This window comes from Mastigoproctus giganteus, chromosome 11 (genome assembly GCF_048544385.1).
Source record: "Mastigoproctus giganteus isolate SK-2022 chromosome 11, ASM4854438v1, whole genome shotgun sequence".
NCBI lineage: Eukaryota > Metazoa > Arthropoda > Arachnida > Uropygi > Thelyphonidae > Mastigoproctus > Mastigoproctus giganteus.
In genome coordinates this window covers 66,282,647-66,303,488 of record NC_143585.1, presented here as the reverse complement: position 1 = coordinate 66,303,488, position 20,842 = coordinate 66,282,647, and the positions used below count along the sequence as shown (strand labels likewise).

The 20,842-nt window shown below is 35.0% G+C and overlaps 1 protein-coding gene across 3 annotated transcripts in view; it reads left to right on the top strand.

Annotated features, from left to right (window-relative positions):
* LOC150078078 (glutathione S-transferase C-terminal domain-containing protein-like) overlaps positions 1 to 20,842 on the top strand; it is a 126,604-nt gene that overhangs the window by 83,461 nt on the left and 22,301 nt on the right. For all 3 annotated transcript variants that reach the window (XR_016547629.1, XR_016547628.1, XM_090384985.1), the window contains 3 exons: positions 3,519 to 3,608; positions 16,748 to 16,954; positions 18,271 to 18,334. Coding sequence is in view for 1 of the 3 variants with exons in the window: in XM_090384985.1 (XP_090241111.1) it covers positions 3,519 to 3,608; positions 16,748 to 16,954; positions 18,271 to 18,334 (361 nt within the window). In the remaining 2 variants the exon portion in view is untranslated. The remainder of the gene's footprint in view (positions 1 to 3,518; positions 3,609 to 16,747; positions 16,955 to 18,270; positions 18,335 to 20,842) is intronic.

The window sequence follows — 20,842 nt, the reverse complement described above, 5'->3', positions numbered from 1 at the left end:
TAGCTACCTGAGCAGGATCATCAACAGTTGACCCATCGATATCAAGTGGACCAATCTGATTCATCCCCTTCCTTCTAGTGTTTACATAAGTAAAGAACTCTTTGCTGTTTTTCTTTGTATCCCTTGCCAAAGATTTCTCGTAATCTGCCTTCGCCTGCCTAACCTCCTTTGTAACTTGGTTACAGATCAACTTGTATCTATCATAGGCTTCTGTGTCATGTGTTAATTTGTATGTATCCCGTGCATGTTTCTTCTCTGTCATATGCCTTATCAGTTCATCTGACATCCATTTAGGCCTAAACCTTGAACAATAATAAAAAATAATAAAAAATAACAATAAAAAATAAGTTGTATCTACTATACCATATTTTTAAATGTGTGGTATTTCTTATAAATAAAATGTTTCTAACAACAGAAACTTGTCACTGAAAAAAATTTACTTTTGTGGTATGCATGTTTCATCATTTTATTTATTTATTATTGATTTTAAAATCGATATTTAAGTAAAATAAAGCACAGATTACTGTTTCTGCATACTGTATTATGTAGCAGTTGTAATTTCACAGGAAAGTGCAGCAGTATTTATGTGAACAAATAACAAATGATTTGTGCATCCCCATTATTTATTTATTATTGATTTTAAAATTGATATTTAAGTAAAATAAAGCACAGATTACTGTTTCTACATACTGTATTATGTTGAAGTAGTAATTTCACAGCAAAGTTTCAGCAAAATTTATGTGAACAAATAACAAATGATTTGTGCATCCCTATGAAGTTTGTTGTAATGGGATTGTATAACTTATTGTCTAAACAACGAACTTAGAGAATAAAGTTTATTTAACCTTAAAATGAGAGGTTGTTTAAAGCTAAATAAATACAGGCATGTTTCTGGAATAAAATTATATATATGTGGTTATGAAATTTTGTGCATGACTTGATTGATTGTGATGACCACAATTATTTTTGATTAGTGGTTTTGTCAGCCAGTTGAGACCGTTGATCAGTTACTTGTCACTAATCATTTGTTGACCAACCTTACAGGTCTGCTGACCTATGGAAAATTATTTTTTTAAAATAAATAGCAGCTCTAATATTACCTTTTTAAAATTATTAATCACCGACTCTTGTTTTCTGATTATCATTGTGATTATTTTGTTAGTTAATGATTATTCTTTAGTCTTTATCTCACAAGAAGCAAAATATCATTAAGTAACTTTCAAAGAAAACTGCAGACATCTAAACTGCAGTTCTTGCAAAAATTAAAATGTATTTTAAAAACTAACTTCAACTACAAAATTTACTATATAATTACAACAAAGTACAGCTTTGTTGTTAAAAATCATTCTGCTATGTTGACACCTGACACCTTAATAAATTGTGGCTATATAGAAACTTTTGTAGCAGAAATTGCATTGAATTTTTATTTTGAATTTCCTAGAAAAACAGTGGTTCCTTACCTATTTTCATATGAATAGTATATAGCATCTCTCTATATATTTTCAAATGCCTTTATATGCATATAGTTTTCATACCTACACATACATATACAGGGTGCTTCAATTAAAATACCCCAGGGTTTATTTTGCTTATTTTTAGATTTGGGCTATTTGACTTGCAGACCTTTTTTGTTATATGTGGACTGAAATTTTTGAATTTAGTATTAAAATTGGACTAAATATTATCATTTAAGTTTTACATCTTCTAAATTAAAATTTTGCCTAGTCAAAAGCTTTTTTTGCCAATGGAAAAGTTTGAAACCCCCATCTTTGATTTAGTCTAAAAACATCATGGCTGAACTTATGAAATGAACATAAACTAATTTTATTTGAAGAAAAAACAAAACAAACAGTAGTTGTAATGTTTGCTCTTTAGTAGGTGCATTTAGCTTTGAACAAGTGCCTATGATTGTATTTGTTGTGATTTTTGTTTCAAATAAATTGGTTTACCTTCATTTCTGAAGTACAGAGATGATGTTTTTAGAAAAAAACTATTGGGGAACACTTTTCCATTGAGGAAAAAAAAGCAGTTGATTAAGTAAAATTTTAATTCAGAAATTATAAAATCTATTAACAGTAATGTAATACTTAGTCCAATTTTAACAATTTCAAAAATTTAGTCAAAATGTGACGAAAAAGTTACAAGATGACAAATAGCCTATATCTACAAATAAGGAGACAGACCTGGTGCCTTTTATTTGAAACATTCTGTATATAATCAGTTAATTCCATCACAGTAACCCTGCCCTGTACTTGTATTTATGTGAGATTCTATATAAAAGGAGCTTCATAGCTTACTTTAGCAATGCTACACTTTTCTCAGTGAAAAGAGCTAGGTCCATTCCATATCAGCAACCAAGAACCTGTTGTTGGGTTTTCTTATGGTATTGAGATATCTTAGATATTAATGATAGAATATCACCAGTAAACATGTTTTTCATCTCATACAGCTAACCATTTACCAAACCAAAAGGGGAGAAACATACACAACACATTGTTGATGTATAAAGTTTTAAGCAATCCACTGTGAGGATATATAAAAGAAAGCAAAGAAAACAGACTAATAAGGATTATCAGTATTCTCCACTCTTTTTGTTAAAATTTTCACTGTTGATAAGGTTTTTAAATTAAAAATCACTGGCTCCTCATGTTGTTTTGTGATGTTATTTTTAGGATCATCAGTAGTCCTTTATCTCACAAGCATGAGCAAAATTTCATTTCCAATAAACTACAAATTTGCGTCTAAACCGAAACTAATAATATCAAACTTTTCACCCAACTATGCTTGTTGAATTCATTTTTTATTTGCTATTTTATTTTCAGAGAATGTATTTGTTGTGTTATTTTTATTGTATTAATATTTATTATTTATTTATTTTTTTCCTTTTTAAAAGAAAAATTATGAACTAAAATGATGCTATGCACTAACTTGTTTGATTAGTGAATTTTCTGTAGTCTGAAGCTTTCAGCCATAAAACCTTTTTAGTTTTCAAAGAAATGAATTTCAGTGTCATTTTAAAGTCCCAAGTTAATACATTATGACATTACCTGCTAATGGTTCCTTAATGCAAAAACTATTGGTTCAATATCATTTGAATCCCAATAACAAGGAAGACAAGAAAATTTTGTTTTCCCTTATGGCATTTCTAACAAATAAAATAAAATGTTAATATATATGTTTTGTAATGTAATATAAGAAGCAAGTCATTTAATCAAACAAAAAATATGATCCTGCTATGAAAGTGAACCCCCCCCCCCCACAAGTCCTAGTTTTCCTGCTTGTCTCCTCCATTTGTCTCTTTAAATTGTTATCATATTCATCATGCTGATATGGTCTATATCACACCCCAATTTTATTTTTACTTTCCCATCACTAATGTCACACCAGACTGACTCAACAATAGCTTAACAATTCTTACACCAGACAGATCCAATAATATCTTTACATTTTGCATCCATTTTGGTTATAATGTGTAATAAGTAATGAAAAATTAATGTATTTACTTAAAATGATTACAGGTAATATTAATTGAAAATAAAGAAGAGTCAATGGAAATATCGAGAAGGCGAGCACAGAAACTCAAACTGCAGAATATCTTGTTTTTTCAGGTACGAAATCTTTCCTACTTTCACATATATATAGAAATGATACCTACCAGTTTTTCTGTAAAATTTTTGGGAGGTGTCTCTCATTTATGGTTTTATAGAAAGTTTTTTTTTTTTTTAGAAATTTCAGTCACATTTGTCTTTTGTTATCTTCTACAGTGAAAAAGGCTAAACTTTTAAATCAGATGCTGGAACTTTGCAAAAGAAAACACTTCTCTGCATTATGGCTAAAGATGAGAGTTATCTGAATTTATATTACAGAATTACAGATAAGGAGGTGATTATCCCCTTGTATAAGGCAATGGTCAGGCCACACCTTGAGTACTGTATACAGGTCTGGAGGCCTCATTTTAAGAAGAATGTAGAGCTGTTGGAACAAGTACAGAGAAGGGCAACAAGATTAGTGAACAAAACAAAGGGTTGCTCTTACGAAGAAAGGCTTAAGTTTTGCAAATTGTAGTGTCTGGAGACTAGGCACCTGCGAGGTGATCTGATTGAGGTGTATAAAGCCTTGAATGGCTTGAGCATGCTCAATGCTGATGGGATTGTTCCTCTTGCTCAGAATAATTGCCTGAGAGGGCATAAATTCAAATTGAGGAAAGACTGTTGTAGGATAGATGTGCAGAAGTTTGCCTTTAGCCAGTGGGTTGTTGATTGCTGGAACAAACTTCCATCTGTAGTTGTAGAAGTTGATAGCTTAAATAGATTCAAGGCAGAACTTGACAAACATTTGGAGCAAGGGGATGAGTGAAATAAGGGTTTTTTTTTTTTTTTTTTTTTTGGCTGATGCCATATAAGCTTGCTTTCTTGCATCATGTGCCGTTGCTAATGCCAGTTAAGCAACATAGGCAACCTTATGTTACGAGAGCTTCCTATTTCTGTCCTTCTGAGGCACATGAATTATTACTTATTATTACTTAAAAAATTTTTAACATTTAGATTAATACTCAGGCATTTTGAAATTACTTTAAAAACTTAGCCAAAAGAAAGTCCCAGGTTAACAATGAGACGAAAAACTACCATAGCCACATGTTCTCTGGTTGAAATGCTAAGTTGTTACTGCTGCTGTTGTTATTTGTCTAGCTGTTTGACTAGATTCTTTGTTTAGCTAGCATTCAGGACAACAACAGCAATAATTTGATAGATTTTTGATCCCTGTTAGTATATTAGTTCTTTGTGTTACTCTTAATCTGAAACTTTCTTTTAGTTGGATTTTTAAAGTAATTTCAAAATGTTTGAGAATTAATGTTAAATAATTTTTTAAGTTATAAGTAGAGAATTCTGCATATGACAACACATTCAATCCTAGTTGATGTTACAAATATTCACATAAATATTTAACTAATTTTAGCATTAGCATTAGTAGAGGCATATGATGCAAGAAAGCAAGCTTTTATACTGCATCAGCGAGAAAAAAAAAACCTTCCCATTTCACCCATCCATTCACTCCAGATGTTTGTCTCGTTCTGCCCTGAATTTATTTAAGCTGTTGACGTCCACAACGACAGAAGAAATGTTTGTTCCAGCAATTAACCACACTCTGGCTAAAGGCAAATTTCCGCACATCTATTCTACAACTGTCTTTCCCCAATTTGAATTTGTCCCCTCAGGCGATTAATCTGGTCAAGAGGAAGAATCCCATCAGCATTGAGCTTCCTCAAACCATTCAAGGTCTTATACACCTCAATCACATCACCTCGCAGGTGCCTAGGCTCCAGACGCTGCAATTTGCAGAACTTGAGCCTTTCTTCGTAAGAACAACCCTTTGTTCCTCTCACCAATATCATTGCCCTTCTCTGTACTCATTCCAGCAGCTCTACATCCTTCCTAAAATGAGGCCTCCAGACCTGTATAAAGTACTCAAGGTGTGGCCTGACCAGTGCTTTATACAAAGGGATAATCATCTCCTTATCCCTGCTAGAAACATTCCTGTTTATCATTGACACGACACCATGAGCTACTCTTGCAGACCATCTGCACTGCTCAGAAAACTTCATATATGTCTGCACAATTACCCCCAGGTCCTTTTCATTCTATACCACTGTCAGTGTAGTACCACACAGTTGATATGTTATTCGGGGTTACTGCTTCTCATATGCAGTACTTTACATTTGTCAATGTTAAACTTCAGTTGCCACCTCTCAGCTCATCTGCTCAATTTCTCTAGATCCTGTTGCAGTAGCGTACTGTCATTAGTAACCTTGCCAATCTTCGTATCATCTGCAAAAACAGGATATTAAGCCTGATATACCTTCATCAGTATCATTAATAAATACAGAAAATAACAATGGGACTCCACTAATAACATTAGTCCACGAAGAGCAGTGTCCATTGGTTACCACTTTCCATCTTCTCCCACTCAACCATCCCTTTATCAATAGCAGCAATTTGCCCTTAATGCCATACTGCTCCAATTTGTACAGTAGTCTTTCATGTGCAGCAGTATCGAAAACTGGTTAAAGAAGCATTGCAGATGATCCTGCAGTGCTTGTTTAACCAGTGTCTCCATTAATTTCCCCAGAACAGAAGTCAAACTAACAGGTCTGTAATTACTTGTGTCACCCTCTGTGAATTGGGGATACATTTTCACATCTCCACTCCATGGGGACTTCTCCTGAATATAAGGATGCTTTTATAATTATGGCTAAGGGTTTGCTTACTTCCTTTGCCACATCCTTTAATATAACTGGATAGATCCCATCCACCCACAGGTGCTTTTCTCATGTTTAACTTCAACAATTTCTCCTTCACTTTGCTCTCGGTTATTACAAAATCATTTAGCTCCCTACCAGAGTTCAATAAACTTCTGGCATTCCCCTCCCTGAGTATCTCCTCATGTGTGAATTTAGATGTAAAATACTTATTCAGTCTATCAGCTACCTGAGCAGGATCATCAACAGTCGAACCATCGATATCAAGTCTTCAAGTCTGTAATCAAGCCATAAAGGAGGTTAGGCAAACCTTTGCCTGCCTAATCTCCTTTATGACTTGATTACAGACCAGCTTATATCTACTGTAGGCTTTTATGTCACCTATTGGTTTATATGCATCCCATTTATTTTTCTTCTCTGTCACAAGTCATTAATTCATCTGACATCTATTTTGGCCGAAACCTTGAACAATACAGGGAATGCAGATTATGAGAAATCTTTGGCAAAGAATGCAAAGAAAAACAGCAAAGTCAAGAATGCAAAGTAAAACAGCAAACCTATGTAAATTCTAGACAGAAAGGGATGAATCAGATTGGTCCACTGGATATTGATGGTTCAACTGTTGATGATCCTGTTCAGGTGGCTAACAAACTAAATGAGTATTTTGCATCTACATTTACACATGAGGAGTTATTCAGGGAGGGGAATGCCAGCGGTGAATTAAATTCTGGTAGTGAGCTAGATGATTTTGTAATAACTGTGAGGAAAGTGGAGGAGAAATTGTTGAAGATAAACATAAAAAAGGCACCTAGGGTGGATGGGATCTATCCATTTATATTTAAGGAGGCAGCAAAGGAAGTAAACAAACCCGTAACCATAATTATGAGAGCTTCCTTGGACTCAGGGGAGGTACCCATGGACTGGAGTGTGCAAATGTGACCCCAATTCACAAAGGAGGATCAAAGGGCAACACAAGTAATTACAGACCTATCAGTTTAACTTCTGTTCCAGGAAAATTATTGGAGGCACTGGTTAAAGAAGCACTGCAGGATCATCTAGACAAGACTTCAGTTGTAGCTCGGACACAGCATGGATTTGTTTGGGAGAAGTCTTGTCTGACCACTGTGGTGTGGTCACAAAGGAACTGGATGCAAAGAATAACTTTGATATCATATATTTGGATCTTAGAAAGGCTTTTGATTCTGTTGCACTTGCAAGACTGCTCCACAAATTGGAGCAGTATGGCATTTGAGGCAAATTGCTGCTATGGATAAAGGGATGGTTGAGTGGGAGAAGACAGAGAGTGGTAATCAATGGACACTGCTCATCGTGGACTGATGTTATTAGTGGAGTCCCTCAGGGTTCAGTGTTGGGTCCATTGTTGTTTTCTGTATTTATAAATGATATTGATGATGGCATATCAGGCTTAATGTCCAAGTTTGCAGACAATATGAAGGTTGGCAGAGTTGTTAATGACAGTACGCTGCTGCTACAGGATCTAGAAAAGTTGAGCAGATGGACTGAAAGGTGGCTAATGAAGTTTAACATTGACAAATGTAAAGTACTACATATGGAAAGTAGTAACCCCAGAGTAACATATCAACTGTGTGATACTACACTGACAGTGGTAGAGAATGAAAAGGACCTGGGGATAATTGTGCAAGCAGATATGAAGTTTTCTGAGCAGTGCAGATGGTCTTCAAGAGTAGCTCATGGTGTCTTGTCAATGATATACAGGAATTTTTCTAGCAGGGATAAGGAGCTGATTATTCCCTTGTATAAGGCAATGGTCAGGCCACACCTTGAGTACTGTATACAGGTCTGGAGGCCTCATTTCAAGAAGGATGTAGAGCTGCTGGAACGAAGGGTTGCCCTTACAAAGGAAGGCTTAAGTTTTTCAGATTACGGTGTCTGGAGACTAGGCACCTGCGAGGTGATCTGATTGAGGTGTATAATACCTTGAATGGGTTGAGCATGCTCAATGCTGATGAGATTCTTCCTCTTGCTCAGAATAATCACCTGAGAGAGCATAAATTCAAATTGAAGAAAAACAGTTGTAGGATAGATGTGCGGAAGTTTGCCTTTAGCCAGCGGGTAGTTGATTGGTGGAACAGACTTTCATCTTTTGTTGTGGAAGTTGACAGCCTTAATAAATTTAAGGCTGAGCTGGACAGGTATTTGGAATGAACGGAGGGATAACAAAAACTCTGCTGTCAGTTAACTTTCTTTTTTTTCATTTGACTATAGTAAGAGCCAGGAGGACTGCTGAAACAAAGTTGAGAGTTAGGGTTGAATTTGAAAGTGTCTGCAATTCTGCCCAGCACGATAGGAGGGAGTATATGATGAGAGCTCTTCTCAGTCAATTCGGCCCTGGAGAGATTGTGCAAGGCTCATGGAGTAGAATTTTTTTCAGCATGGTCTGTGCTTGTTAACAGGACAGACTGCTTCTACAGGGATGGGATACACTTAAATAGAAATGGTGCAAGAATATTTGCTGATGCTATTGAGACAGTGTTAGGTGGATTGGAAAACTGCTAGCTTTTTGGGGTGGGTTACACAGACTAATAGATTAACAGCGGCCGTTGGCAGAGGTGAAAGTGATTCTTGCTTCTGTTGGAATGAGCAGCAGCCTGGAACACACGGTGCTGGAGATTTCAAGGACTGCTGGGAGTCATTGTGGAACAAGTAAATACATGGGCTGTGTTAGGGTAACTAAGAGTAAGGTGCATGTATACTTGCATGTACACCAATGCAGTCTAGGAGTTTAGCAAATAAATTTAAGGTGCTGGTCAAAACATCAAAGGTAGATACTGTTGGGATATCTGTCACATAGATATCAGGAATGCAGAATTGGAATTTGGAGAGTACAATGTGTACAGAGAGGTTAGACAGGATAGGAATGGAGGGGGATTATGCTGTTAGTTAAGAAACATAAAATCTAAGGAAGTGCATCCAGTTGACATGAGTGGACAGTGCAGTGTTGAGTCAGTCTGGTTTGACATAAGAAATGGGAAAGCAAAATTGAGAGTAGGAGTGTGTTATAGGCCTAATGATTCTGATGAGTACAACAAACAACTGCACAAGGAAATGAAGTGGGTGAGTAAATCAGATTGTATTATAATGGGGGATTTTAACTTCCCAGATATTGACTGGAACTTGTGGATTGGCTTTTTTAGGTTTATTGGATGATTGTTTTCTACATGTTCGAAAGGTAACCAGAGGGAGTAATACTCTTGATCAGATTATCAGCAGTAATCATTCATGCATTAAGAATCTGCAGATAAAAGAACCACTAGATGGCAGTGATCACAGTGTGCTGATGTGGGATTTACTCAAAGCTGTAACTACCATCGGAGTAAAAGGAAAGGTCTTTGTTTTGGTAAAGTGGTCTCAGACAGTTTTTAAATTCTATATGGTGGAACCAACAGCAAATTCTAAATAGGAAGCATTGAAAGAATTAATCTTGGAAGCTACTAGAGTTTTCATACCAACTAAGAAATATTAGCATTAGCATTAGTAGAGGCATACGATGTTGGAAAGCAAGCTTATGCAGCATCAGCAAAAAAAAAAAAAAAAAAAAAAATGCTCCCATTTCATCCCTCCGTTCATTCCAAATACCTGTCCAGCTCAGCCTTAAATTTATTAAGACTGTCAACTTCCACAACAAAAGATGAAAGTCTGTTCCACCAATCAACTACCCGCTGGCTAAAGGCAAACTTCCGCACATCTATCCTACAACTGTTTTTCTTCAATTTGAATTTTTGCTCTCTCAGGTGATTATTCTGAGCAAGAGGAAGAATATCTGTGATGGGCAGAATGCAGACACTTTCAAATTCAACCCTAACTCTCAACTTTGTTTCAGCAGTCCTCCTGGCTCTTACTATAGTCAAATGAAAAAAAAGAAAGTTAACTGACAGCAGAGTTTTTGTTATCCTTCTAGAAGCTTGAGTTATACATTTTTTGCATCTTTGAAAGAGCAGTATCACAGCATAAAATTATAAATGGAAATAAATAAAGATAAATGGAGATAAATTAATTCATTTCTAAATGTAGATGCTGGACTGTGAAAAGAAAACACTTTTTTCATTATGACTGAAGATGAGAGTTATTTATTCTTCTGAGGCCCATGAATTTACCAACACATTTTTACTTAAATTTAACATTAAGATTAATATTCAAGCATTTTGGAATTACTTTAAAAATTTAGACAAATGTCTGAGTTTAACAATAAGATGAAAAGCTATCATACTGACATAGTTCTCTGGTTGAAATGCTGATTTGTTGCTGCTGCTGCTGCTGTTGTCATCTGGCTGGCTGTTTGACTAGATTCTTTTCTTGGCTAGCAGCCAGGACAACACTAACAATAATTGATGGATTTTTGGCCAGAGAATTATGTGAGTATGGTACCTCTCTCTATATACATTAAAAAAATTTTCCTCCTAGTGATATTTATTTGCACCAATGGGAGAAGAGGGTGGTAAAATAGCTGTGATGATTTCTTTTATATGAGCTCTTGCTAAATAGTTTATACATATGGTTTTAAAGTGTTTATTTTAAATTCTTTTGTGAAACTCAAGTATAATGCGATAAGGTTTATCAGGTTTGACTATTTATAATCATGGAAAGGTAATATATGCGCTAAATTTATAATAATTCTCTTTTGGCTGTTAGAGCATTCTTTGTTCTAACTGTCGATTCCAGCTGCCTATGCTTTAGCATAGTGCTGGTATTTAAAAGTTTGAAGAGCTGCTTTTTAAATTCTACAAATTATGAATGCAGGGGACTTCAGTTCGGTGGAAGGGTTTGTCTCATTAATTAGTGTTATCTAATTTTGGGACAAAATATCACCTTATCGGAAAAGTTATAGATTTTTAAAGACTGAGTTTTAAATAGTAAAGGCCTATACAGCCATATAATAGTGCCACCACTGGAGAAAGACATGATAATCTACTCAAGTTTTCACCAGAAAATTTTATGAACAAGCTCAATGTGAGGAACATCATGGGAAGCCAAGATCACCAAGCTACGATTGACGTATTTCAGTCACGTAATGCGGTCCAATTCATTGGAAAAATTGATAATGCTAGGAAAGGTCAGTGGAACAAGATGAGGTCGACAAAGAACATGTTGGTCGACATCATCAAGAGTGACACTGGCATGATCATGAAGGACTTGAAGAAGCTGTTGAAGACCGGACAGCATGGAGGCAGCTCGCCCAGAAAGTCAGCTGCAGCTGAACAGATGAAAACAACAAACAGAAATGTTATTATTATATGAATAATAACAACAAAACTATACAAATAATTACAAAAAACTAAAATATTTGCAAAATACTATACTGCAGTAATACCCCGACTTACGCTACCCCGACTTACGCGAACTCGGAGTTACGCGGTTCTTGATTTTTTCGTTTGGCAACGCTGCCGCCCACTATCTTCAAGGTCGTTTTTCATATGTTATCGATATCCGGTGCGACGGCGGAGATTGAGAGCGAAAGATGAACAAAATTCAACTTTGCTGCTTTTATGTTTTTTATATCAGTGAAGGGGAAACACATTTCACCATAATAACGTAAAAACCAACACAATTCCAGCTATCGGTATAATCGCAAATGCAATTAGATCTAGTTTACTACCAGTTTATAACAGATTTCACTAGCAGAAACGCAACTGGATTTTTATTGTTTTATGGTAGTAACCCCTAGAAATGTGAGGTGTTAATAGTGTATCTCTGCCTTTATGGTGTTGTTTATTCAGTCGCTACATGCGCGCAGCTTTGTTTATGCGTATCAAGCGTGCTCCTTGTTTTGTAATTGTGCTTTATTCCCTAAAAATGAGTAAAATACTTAATTAAAAGGTGTGAAAAGGAAGCGTCCTGGTGAAGACACTGCAGATTCAGAGAGAAAAAGAAAAGCAATTATCGATAAACAGAGGTGGACTGGATCAAAAATTCTTACCCGGGAAAATTTATAGTGGCCTCACACTATGGTTTACGGCCAAAATCACACTGGCCCACCGGGGTTTCCCCGGTAAGGCTTATGGCCAGTCCGCCTCTGTCGATAGAGAAAAAATATGAAATTGTGAAACGCGTTGAGCGAAATGAAAGACCATGTGATATTGCACGTGCTACAGGCCTAAATGAAGCAACGGCGAAAAGCACATGACAATTGCAAACTTGACAGGTTGAAAATTGAAAAGGGCTCAATTGTAAAGGCTTAAAAATTTTAGAAAACATAGACTCCAACGAAGAACGCGTTATAGCTACAAAGCAAGGAATAAAAAAATTATTAGCTTGCTACGAAGAAATTCTGTGTGAAAAAAAGGAACGCGCTGTGTTGTCAGACGAATTTGTTAGATTTTATGAAGCCATCGACATCGAAATAACTTTTTAAGTCATTTGTTTTTTTAATACATATTTTGTATTAATATGTATAAAGAACTACAATTTTATTAATATTTTTCTTCTAAACTAGTGTTTTTGTTAGTCCTTGGTCCCAATTAAGCAAAATTTATATGTATTTATATGCAAAGTTGTACCTCGACTTACGCGAATTCGACTTACGCGATTTTCGTCGGACCCACCTATCGCGTAACTTCGGGGTATTACTGTATTTACAATCATAAATAATAATTATATTGGGACAATGGGTTCCTTCATCAGCTGACATTAATATACAAATAATGTTACAATGGAACATAAAGTGATGTCGGGTGTGGTCATGTATTAGACAATGAATCACGTGCACGAGGCCTGTGAGTGTTAAATGGAAGGAACACAAATGGGTTACTGGGCAGAATCAGACACTTGCTGTTGACAATGTAGAGTATGTATGTGGGCTGCATTGCAAGACATCCGCCTCCATAATGTTCACCAACCTCACACATGCTTCACTGCCTAATACTGGTTCACACCCAGCATCGTTTGATGTTCCATTTTAACGTTTTTTGTATATTAATGTCAGCTGATAAGGGATACAGTTTGTATATTTGTATACCCGATACAGTTTGTATATTTGTAAATAGTTTAGTATTTTGTAAATATTTTATGCAACAATATTCCTCATGCATTATAGAACCTGAAGCAAAAGGCATTTTCCTAAGTGACCTATGTAAATGCAGATAAATAATCACATAGTGACCTTGAGAATGCCACGTGGGGTAGCCAATGGAAGAAGAGGGATGCGGGTCACTTGGTACAACTTAGTGGGAAATTACATCACTGCAAATACACAGGTAAATAATTACATAGGTCATTTCCTGATTAGATATCAATCAGTGCATTTCGACAGGTGTGTCTTTTACATAGAAAATATTTGACTTACTCCATCTACATTTAATGTAGAAAAGTGTGCCTGGGGGTTGGCGAGCAAAGTGAGCAGGGGGCAAAGCCCCCTAGTGTTTCATTATAATATGTTTTCCTTTCTTTTTTTTTTCTGTTGTCATTTTAATCTTTTCACAAGTGATTTTTCTTAATATGTGTGGGCTCCATGTAGTGAACTTCTTTATTATATCGCAAAGTTTTATAAAAATGCAAACTTTGTATATACATGCTTTTGAATACACAGGTCAACAAATATTTTTTTATAGGGAGAGAAAAAAAATGTGAACTAGATTGATCTTTGGATTCTGATTTCAAATCTGATTTTAGTTTTACCTCTAGTTTTTGTGATGAGACTGATTATACCACTCGCATTCTTATTCAGCCAACTTACATGAATATAGTTTATTTATATTATTCTTTATGCATTCATATTTATGTAATTATTTGAATATATCTATGTGTTGTTAATTCATAATTTAATTATTTGATTATACAGTAGACTGTTGAAATAACGGCACCCCAAATAACAGAACATTCGAGCTAACGGCACATTGAGATCTGATGTTTGCATACCGTGCAGATGTCTTACAGTACCAAAAAAAGAAAACGGCAAATCACATGATTACTGTATTTGTTTACGTTTGCCATTTTGAAAGTGAATTCTGTACTGATATAATGGATTATATCGCTGTTTTACATTTATTTTAAATTAAAAACCCCTCACTATGGCTCCTAAAGTTAATAAACCTCATATAGAGAAGAAAAGAAGAACAACATTAAAGCTTACTGACAAACTTGATATAAACCAAGCTATTACATTAGGGTCACTTGGAAATTTAATCCATACACCCATGTGTATTGTATCTGTAAATTCATGTGCTCTCTGTTGATTTGCCTGATTTGCTTGGACAAAAAACCCCTAGTTTCTGGGGAAAAATCCTTCTATCTTCACCTGAAACTAACTCAGCCTCAGAGTGAAAAAAGCCCATAAAAGTTCCTCACGTCATAGATGGGATTCGAACCTGGGCCTTTTCCATCTGGTGTGGGGGAGGACGATGACTATACCACTGTGCTAGCTGCGCAGACTAAACTTGATATAATAAAGAAAATAGAACAAGGCATAAGTAGGAGTATATTAATGGCGGAATATAACATTGGATCATCAACATTAAATATATTAAAAATAAAACTTTCTGGATAATGGGAAAATCAAAATAATGGCACCTTGAAGCCCCGAAGATGCCGTTATCTAAAGTCTACTGTAAATTGTTTCAGGTGAGATAAGGTGAATTACTGAAATACATTTATCATCATCATGCCTGGCAAATGTAAAAATCACTCCAACAAATTCCACTATGTGTGTGTGTGTGTGGCTCTTTGCTAACTGAATCATAGCATCATACGATCATAACATATATTCAGAAAATTTACCAGTTATATACTGGCTGTCATCTAGGTGACCAGAATATGATGTCACCATGTGTTATTTGCACCAGTTGTTTGAATGCTTTTTGTGACTGGTTGAACAAAAGGAAAAAGCCCATGTCGTTTTCCACACTTATGGAGGGAGCCAAAAGGCTGTAATGGTGATTTGTTACTCTTGTAGAGTGAATGACTGGATTCTCAGTGAAGCATAAGCACAAGATTGTCTATGTGAACCTGTATTCAGTGATGAGACCAATCCCTGACAATAACAGTATGCCAATTCCAGTACTTCCACAATGAACTAGATTCTTTAAAAGACAAAGTGGAATATGATTGGCAAAGACCTGGGATCTTCATCCAATCCTGGGCACACCAGGTAAAGAGCCATTGTAGCCGGAGCTGTTTGCCGGATAAGTTGAATGACCTCATTACATATCTAGTTCCCCTTCAGAGTTTGAAGCTGAACTTCTCGCCTTGAGATTAAAGCAGAAACACTTGGTTAAAGAAAAGGTCAAAGTGTCTTACTATTGACATTCTTTACAGTAAACAGTCTGCTCTGCTACCTTTATGATATCAATAGAGGTTTTGGAAATTGTCACAAATACATCTTACATCTGACTAGTACCTCTTCATCAGCTCCTCACAATGAAGTCTGAAAGCTGTTTTCTTGCATAATCCATCCATCCCATTGCCCACTCTGTTTATCTAAAGGAGACATACAATAACATGAAGACAATAATTTAAGAAATTCAATAGAGCAGTTATTAGTGGAATATCTGCAGTGACCTCAAGAATCATTGGTATATTAATGGTCATGCAAGACGGGTTCACAAAATATTGTGTCCTGTGCCTGTTGGACATCCGTTGTCCCACAGACCATTACATCAGACATGACTTGCCTCAAAGAAGCACATAGGAGACAGAAAACAAATATTGTCAATATGTGCCATTAGTGAATCAATGAAGATTTTCCTTTCACCTCTCCACATTAAACTTGGCCTGATGAGTTTTGTGAAAGCAATTTTGAGAGAATTTCATTACTTAAGTGAGAAATTTCCAGAGATCAGCACTGCAAAAGTGAAAGAGGGAATATTTGTGGGGCTTCAAATCAGAGAGCTTCTGCAGGATGAAAGCTTTGAAAAATGCTTCATGTATTAGAACTAAAAGCACAGCAAGCTTTCAAATGGCTTTTGGAAAAATTTTGACTAACTTCAGGTCTCCCATGTACAAAGATGGAATTCAGAAACTTTCTTGCATTCACATTTAGACTTATTTTGCTGAAAAACTTTCCATGGTGAATGACAATCTGGGAGGATGATTTCATTAAGACATAACTCCATGGAAAATTCTTTCCATGGCTTCTGGAATGAACATACACTGGCAGACTACTGCTGGATGTTGTACTGGGTGACATTTTGGACAAAGTATACTAAACCGTCTGTACATTTAAAAATTGTACATATATATATTTTTTACAATAGTGTACTATTATTTTAACTATATGTATAAAATGTATTGGTTTTAAACTGTAAATGTGGCAAAAATGCAATTATAACAAGTTTCATGTGTGTTCTAATGAAATTACTTATTTCTTCAGTCTGTCTTATTTGAAAATCTATGCTATCATACAGTTACATATACAGTAATCATGTAATGACAATCTTGTTACATTAATTAACAGTGTAATATTTAAAGAGGAGTGGAATAAAATTTGATGCTTTGTTTTATTTATTTATTTTATTGCAGTGTAACCTTGACTATTTTAAGGGTAATTTTGATGTGGGTGTTTCATTACATGCATGTGGAGCTGCTACTGATCTAGTTATTCAGCAATGTTTGCAAAAGAATGCATCATTTTTCTGTTGCCCATGCTGTTATGGGGCCATACAAGATACACATCTTGTTAGCTACCCTCTGAGCAGAAAGTTTAAGCAGACCAACATTTCTTACAAGGTACAGTTTTTTTTGGCTTGTTTGAATATTGCTAAAAATTTCTTTTATATGTAACAATATATATATATATATATATATATGTATATATATTAAATAAGTATATTGGGTTGAAAAGTGGCAATGGAGAAATTAAAAAAATAATAATAAAGATGACACGACAAATGCACCTGAGTGCGCAAAGCAGCAGCAAAGGATACAAAAGTTTATGTATGCAAGGTGGAATTAATAGGTCTGTTAAAAAAAAAAAAAAAAAAAAAAGTGAACATGGAAGTGTAAATTACATAAAATGCCATAACTAATAGGAGAAGGATATTTTATTAATTTAATTTGCTCAGCCATTCCCTTGGCCGAAGCCTATCCATGGCTATGGACTGAAAAGGATACAATTCTTAAGTTTTAGAACTCATATAATTTTGAATAAAATAAACTCAAATCAAACAATGTTAGGAAATTTCAGCCACTTAGCCTAGGATGAGAGACAATTTGACTTTGATCACATTCAACCAATCTCAATCATCCAGGTTTCCATCCCTGGCACTGGGAGCTGGGCTTCCACTATTTAGATTTAAAGCACCACGTCGCTAAATTGCTCAAGATTGTTTCAAATAATGTGTTTGTTTGTGTACAAATTTCCATATTCATTGCTATGTATTATCTGTGTTTCCAACTAGTAGGAGATGATGCTGTTTTAATAGCTAGCAGCATGAAAAATAATTTTAAAAATTGGAGAAGATTGAACTTGTTAACGACAGTTGTTCAGTTTTGCCTCACAAAAGCTGAAATTGAAGAAATTCTCTGGAATTCAGATTCAGAAGTTGCAAAATCAATTTAAGTTATACATAAATAGATATAAAAGATATTATTGCTTCCAAAAATAAAGTAATTATGAGTTTTTTAATGCTTTGTTACAGTTTTAAAGTTTTTTAATGATATATTTTTTTTAAAATTATGATTTGATTTTTGACAGTTTTTCTAATCAATTCAGAATTTCTTGAGAAAACTCACTGCACACAAAGTGGAACACTCCCTAGTGGAACACTCGCTGCCCTTGAGTCACACGCGCACATAAACACACCTTTGGCAAACCCCCTGATGAAAGGGATAATAGTTTATTTTAATATTTTTAAGATTTCATTTTATCAAAAAATAAATAAAACCAGTAAAATATTGTGTACACTATTTGTATGAATGGGAAAGTTTAAAGGTTTTTATAAGCATGTTTTAATATGTTACCTATGATACAGTAACCCACAGTTACTAGAATAAATTGCTTTTTGCATAGTATGAACTTGTACCTTATTGCACTTTTATTTCAGGACTTTCAGTTAGTGGTTCACTGTGCTGATCGTACAGAAGCAGATACCCCAACGTTAGAACAGGGTAAGTTTTCTGTCTATATATTTGTATTCATAAATAATACTTTGTTAGTGCATGCATATGCAAACTTACATACTATGAGTATGAACCAAATGAAAACTAATGTTTTTCAGTAACAATATGCTGGAGTATGGACTATAAAGTTTAATAACATTAAATATAAGGAAATTTTATGTTAATAATGAGTGAAATATATGTTAAGATGAAACTTTTCATTTTAATGAGTGCTTTAATGTAATTAATATAATAATGTTATTAATGTAATAGTAATAATTAGTAATGTCATTTTTATCATACATATTTTTGCATTTGGCAGAAGCATTGCACTGACTGATTTATTCCACACTTGAAACAACCATTACCACAAAACCCATTAGCTGTTGAGTGAACACAGAGTGCATGTTATTTAAAAAACACTCCTTAGAGGGACATAACTCAATGAATAATTTAAGTTCATAACCTTCATAAGGCTTGTATCTAGAAATTAAATTTATAAGAAAAGTATGATTAAGCACTGCTTTGCAATGAATGCTGACACTATTTTAGCATGCACAGAAAGAACTAATCTTACAATCATTAACATCAGTTTGGCATGAGAGAAGGCTTGATTGCATTTTTCAAAAGATGTTATTACCAAGCTAATCCTACTATTTCAATAAGTTTCTTGAGTAATCTATAAAAATTTGCATGTAGTAGCACCTTTCAAAACTTGTGCATGTGTTCTGATGTGATATATAAACAATTTTTGATAAGATATATCTGGTAAGTGGTGGTTTACCAAGATCATCAATACACAAGTTAGAAGAAAAGTAGGATGCTAGCAGATCAGCTTCATCTCTGGCTGAAGTGGCAATAGAACCATCTAGTTTTGACGGAGGTAGAGATGGTCAAAAGTTGCAGCCAATGCTTTGGCAAGAGACCAGAATGCTCGACTACCATTAGGATAAGAAGCAAGTTTTCTACTTTTAGCCTGTTCAAAATCTAGTTATTATTAGCAGTTATTAGTTATTATCTAGTTATTAGCTAATAACTAGTTATTAGCAGTTATTAACTGATTAATAACTACTTTACAATTGTTCTGAGCTTTGGTGTAAGCTGAAAATGAACCTTGAGATTTGGATACAAACTAATTGCAATATGCAGCATTCTTATCTTGAACAGCCTTAGCACATTTATTGGAAAACCAAAGTTTAGATAAAAAATGAGATTTTTAAGGTGGAGTGTAGGATAAAGGATTTCATCCCTACAAGAATAATTCCCCTGACACAATCTGAGCAAACATTAGCATCAGAATATTTGAAACAGGAGATTTGTTGTAATGCCAACAACATGAGATTGAGAATGGCCACGAGAGAAAGGCTCCATTAGAGAAGAGATTCACCAAGTTGTGATCTGAGGTGTCTAGATGACCACTCACCTCGACCATGTACTTAGAAGGGTTGTTTGTGAGAAAAAGATCAAGTGTGTTGGGTGTGTGATTGGGATTGTCTGTTATTTTGGTAGATAAATGAACAATCTGTGCTTGGTTATTATTAATTGCAAAAGCCTGAGCATCTTGACCAGCTGGGTCCATGTGACTAGAAAACGAGTTGTGAACATTAAAATGACCAAGGAAAATTATCTCACTGTTAAGAAATTTGGACTGGAGAAAGTTAAGTTTCAAAGAGAGGAAGTTCAAATTCCAAGTGATTAGTGGAGTTGGGAGAACAATAGAGGCAACAAATGAATATGACAGAATGCAGTAGAGAGTTTTAAGCCAGCGAAGATCAAAAAGAGGAGATTTTGAATTACTGTCTCCGAGAGAGAATATCAGAGCCGGACATATGCACAAGTGCCACATTTGAAGCAAAAGAATCATACAGCAAATAATTTGGACAACTGAGATGAGCAGTGGTTGAATCAACCGACAACTGGGATTCTGTCAGAAAAGGTACAGACCGTACTTTGTCTGACATTTCCATTTACAGTCTGCCAATCCCTGTCTGTACTTTTTACAAAAAGTACAGACAGGGATTTAGCATTTCAAACACTAAACAAATCCATGCAACAACAGAATGATACTAAGATCTAACCACCAATGCAATAGATTTGCATAGCGGTGGTCCTTATGCAGTGAAAAATAATAAAACAGAAAGCCTAATACTCGCATGGCCAAACCACACCACTGACAAAACAATAATTAAACTGAAAATATATAGAAATAAATTAGGCTATAGAATTTTTCTTATTTATTTTTAATATATATTTTTATTAATTTCTGCCTATTTAATATTTGGATTAATCGGATTATATTTACATGGGGGTAGCGTGACGATCTGCTAACACTGTGTTCGTGCCGCCATTTGTAGCCTAATTTGTTTCTATGTATTTTCAGTTCAATTATTGTTTTGCCAGTGGTGTGGTTTGGCCAAGCGAGTATTAGGCTTTCTGTTTTATTATTTTTCGCTGCATAAGGACCACCGCTATGCAAATCTATTGCATCGGTGGTCTGATCTTAGTATCATTCCATTG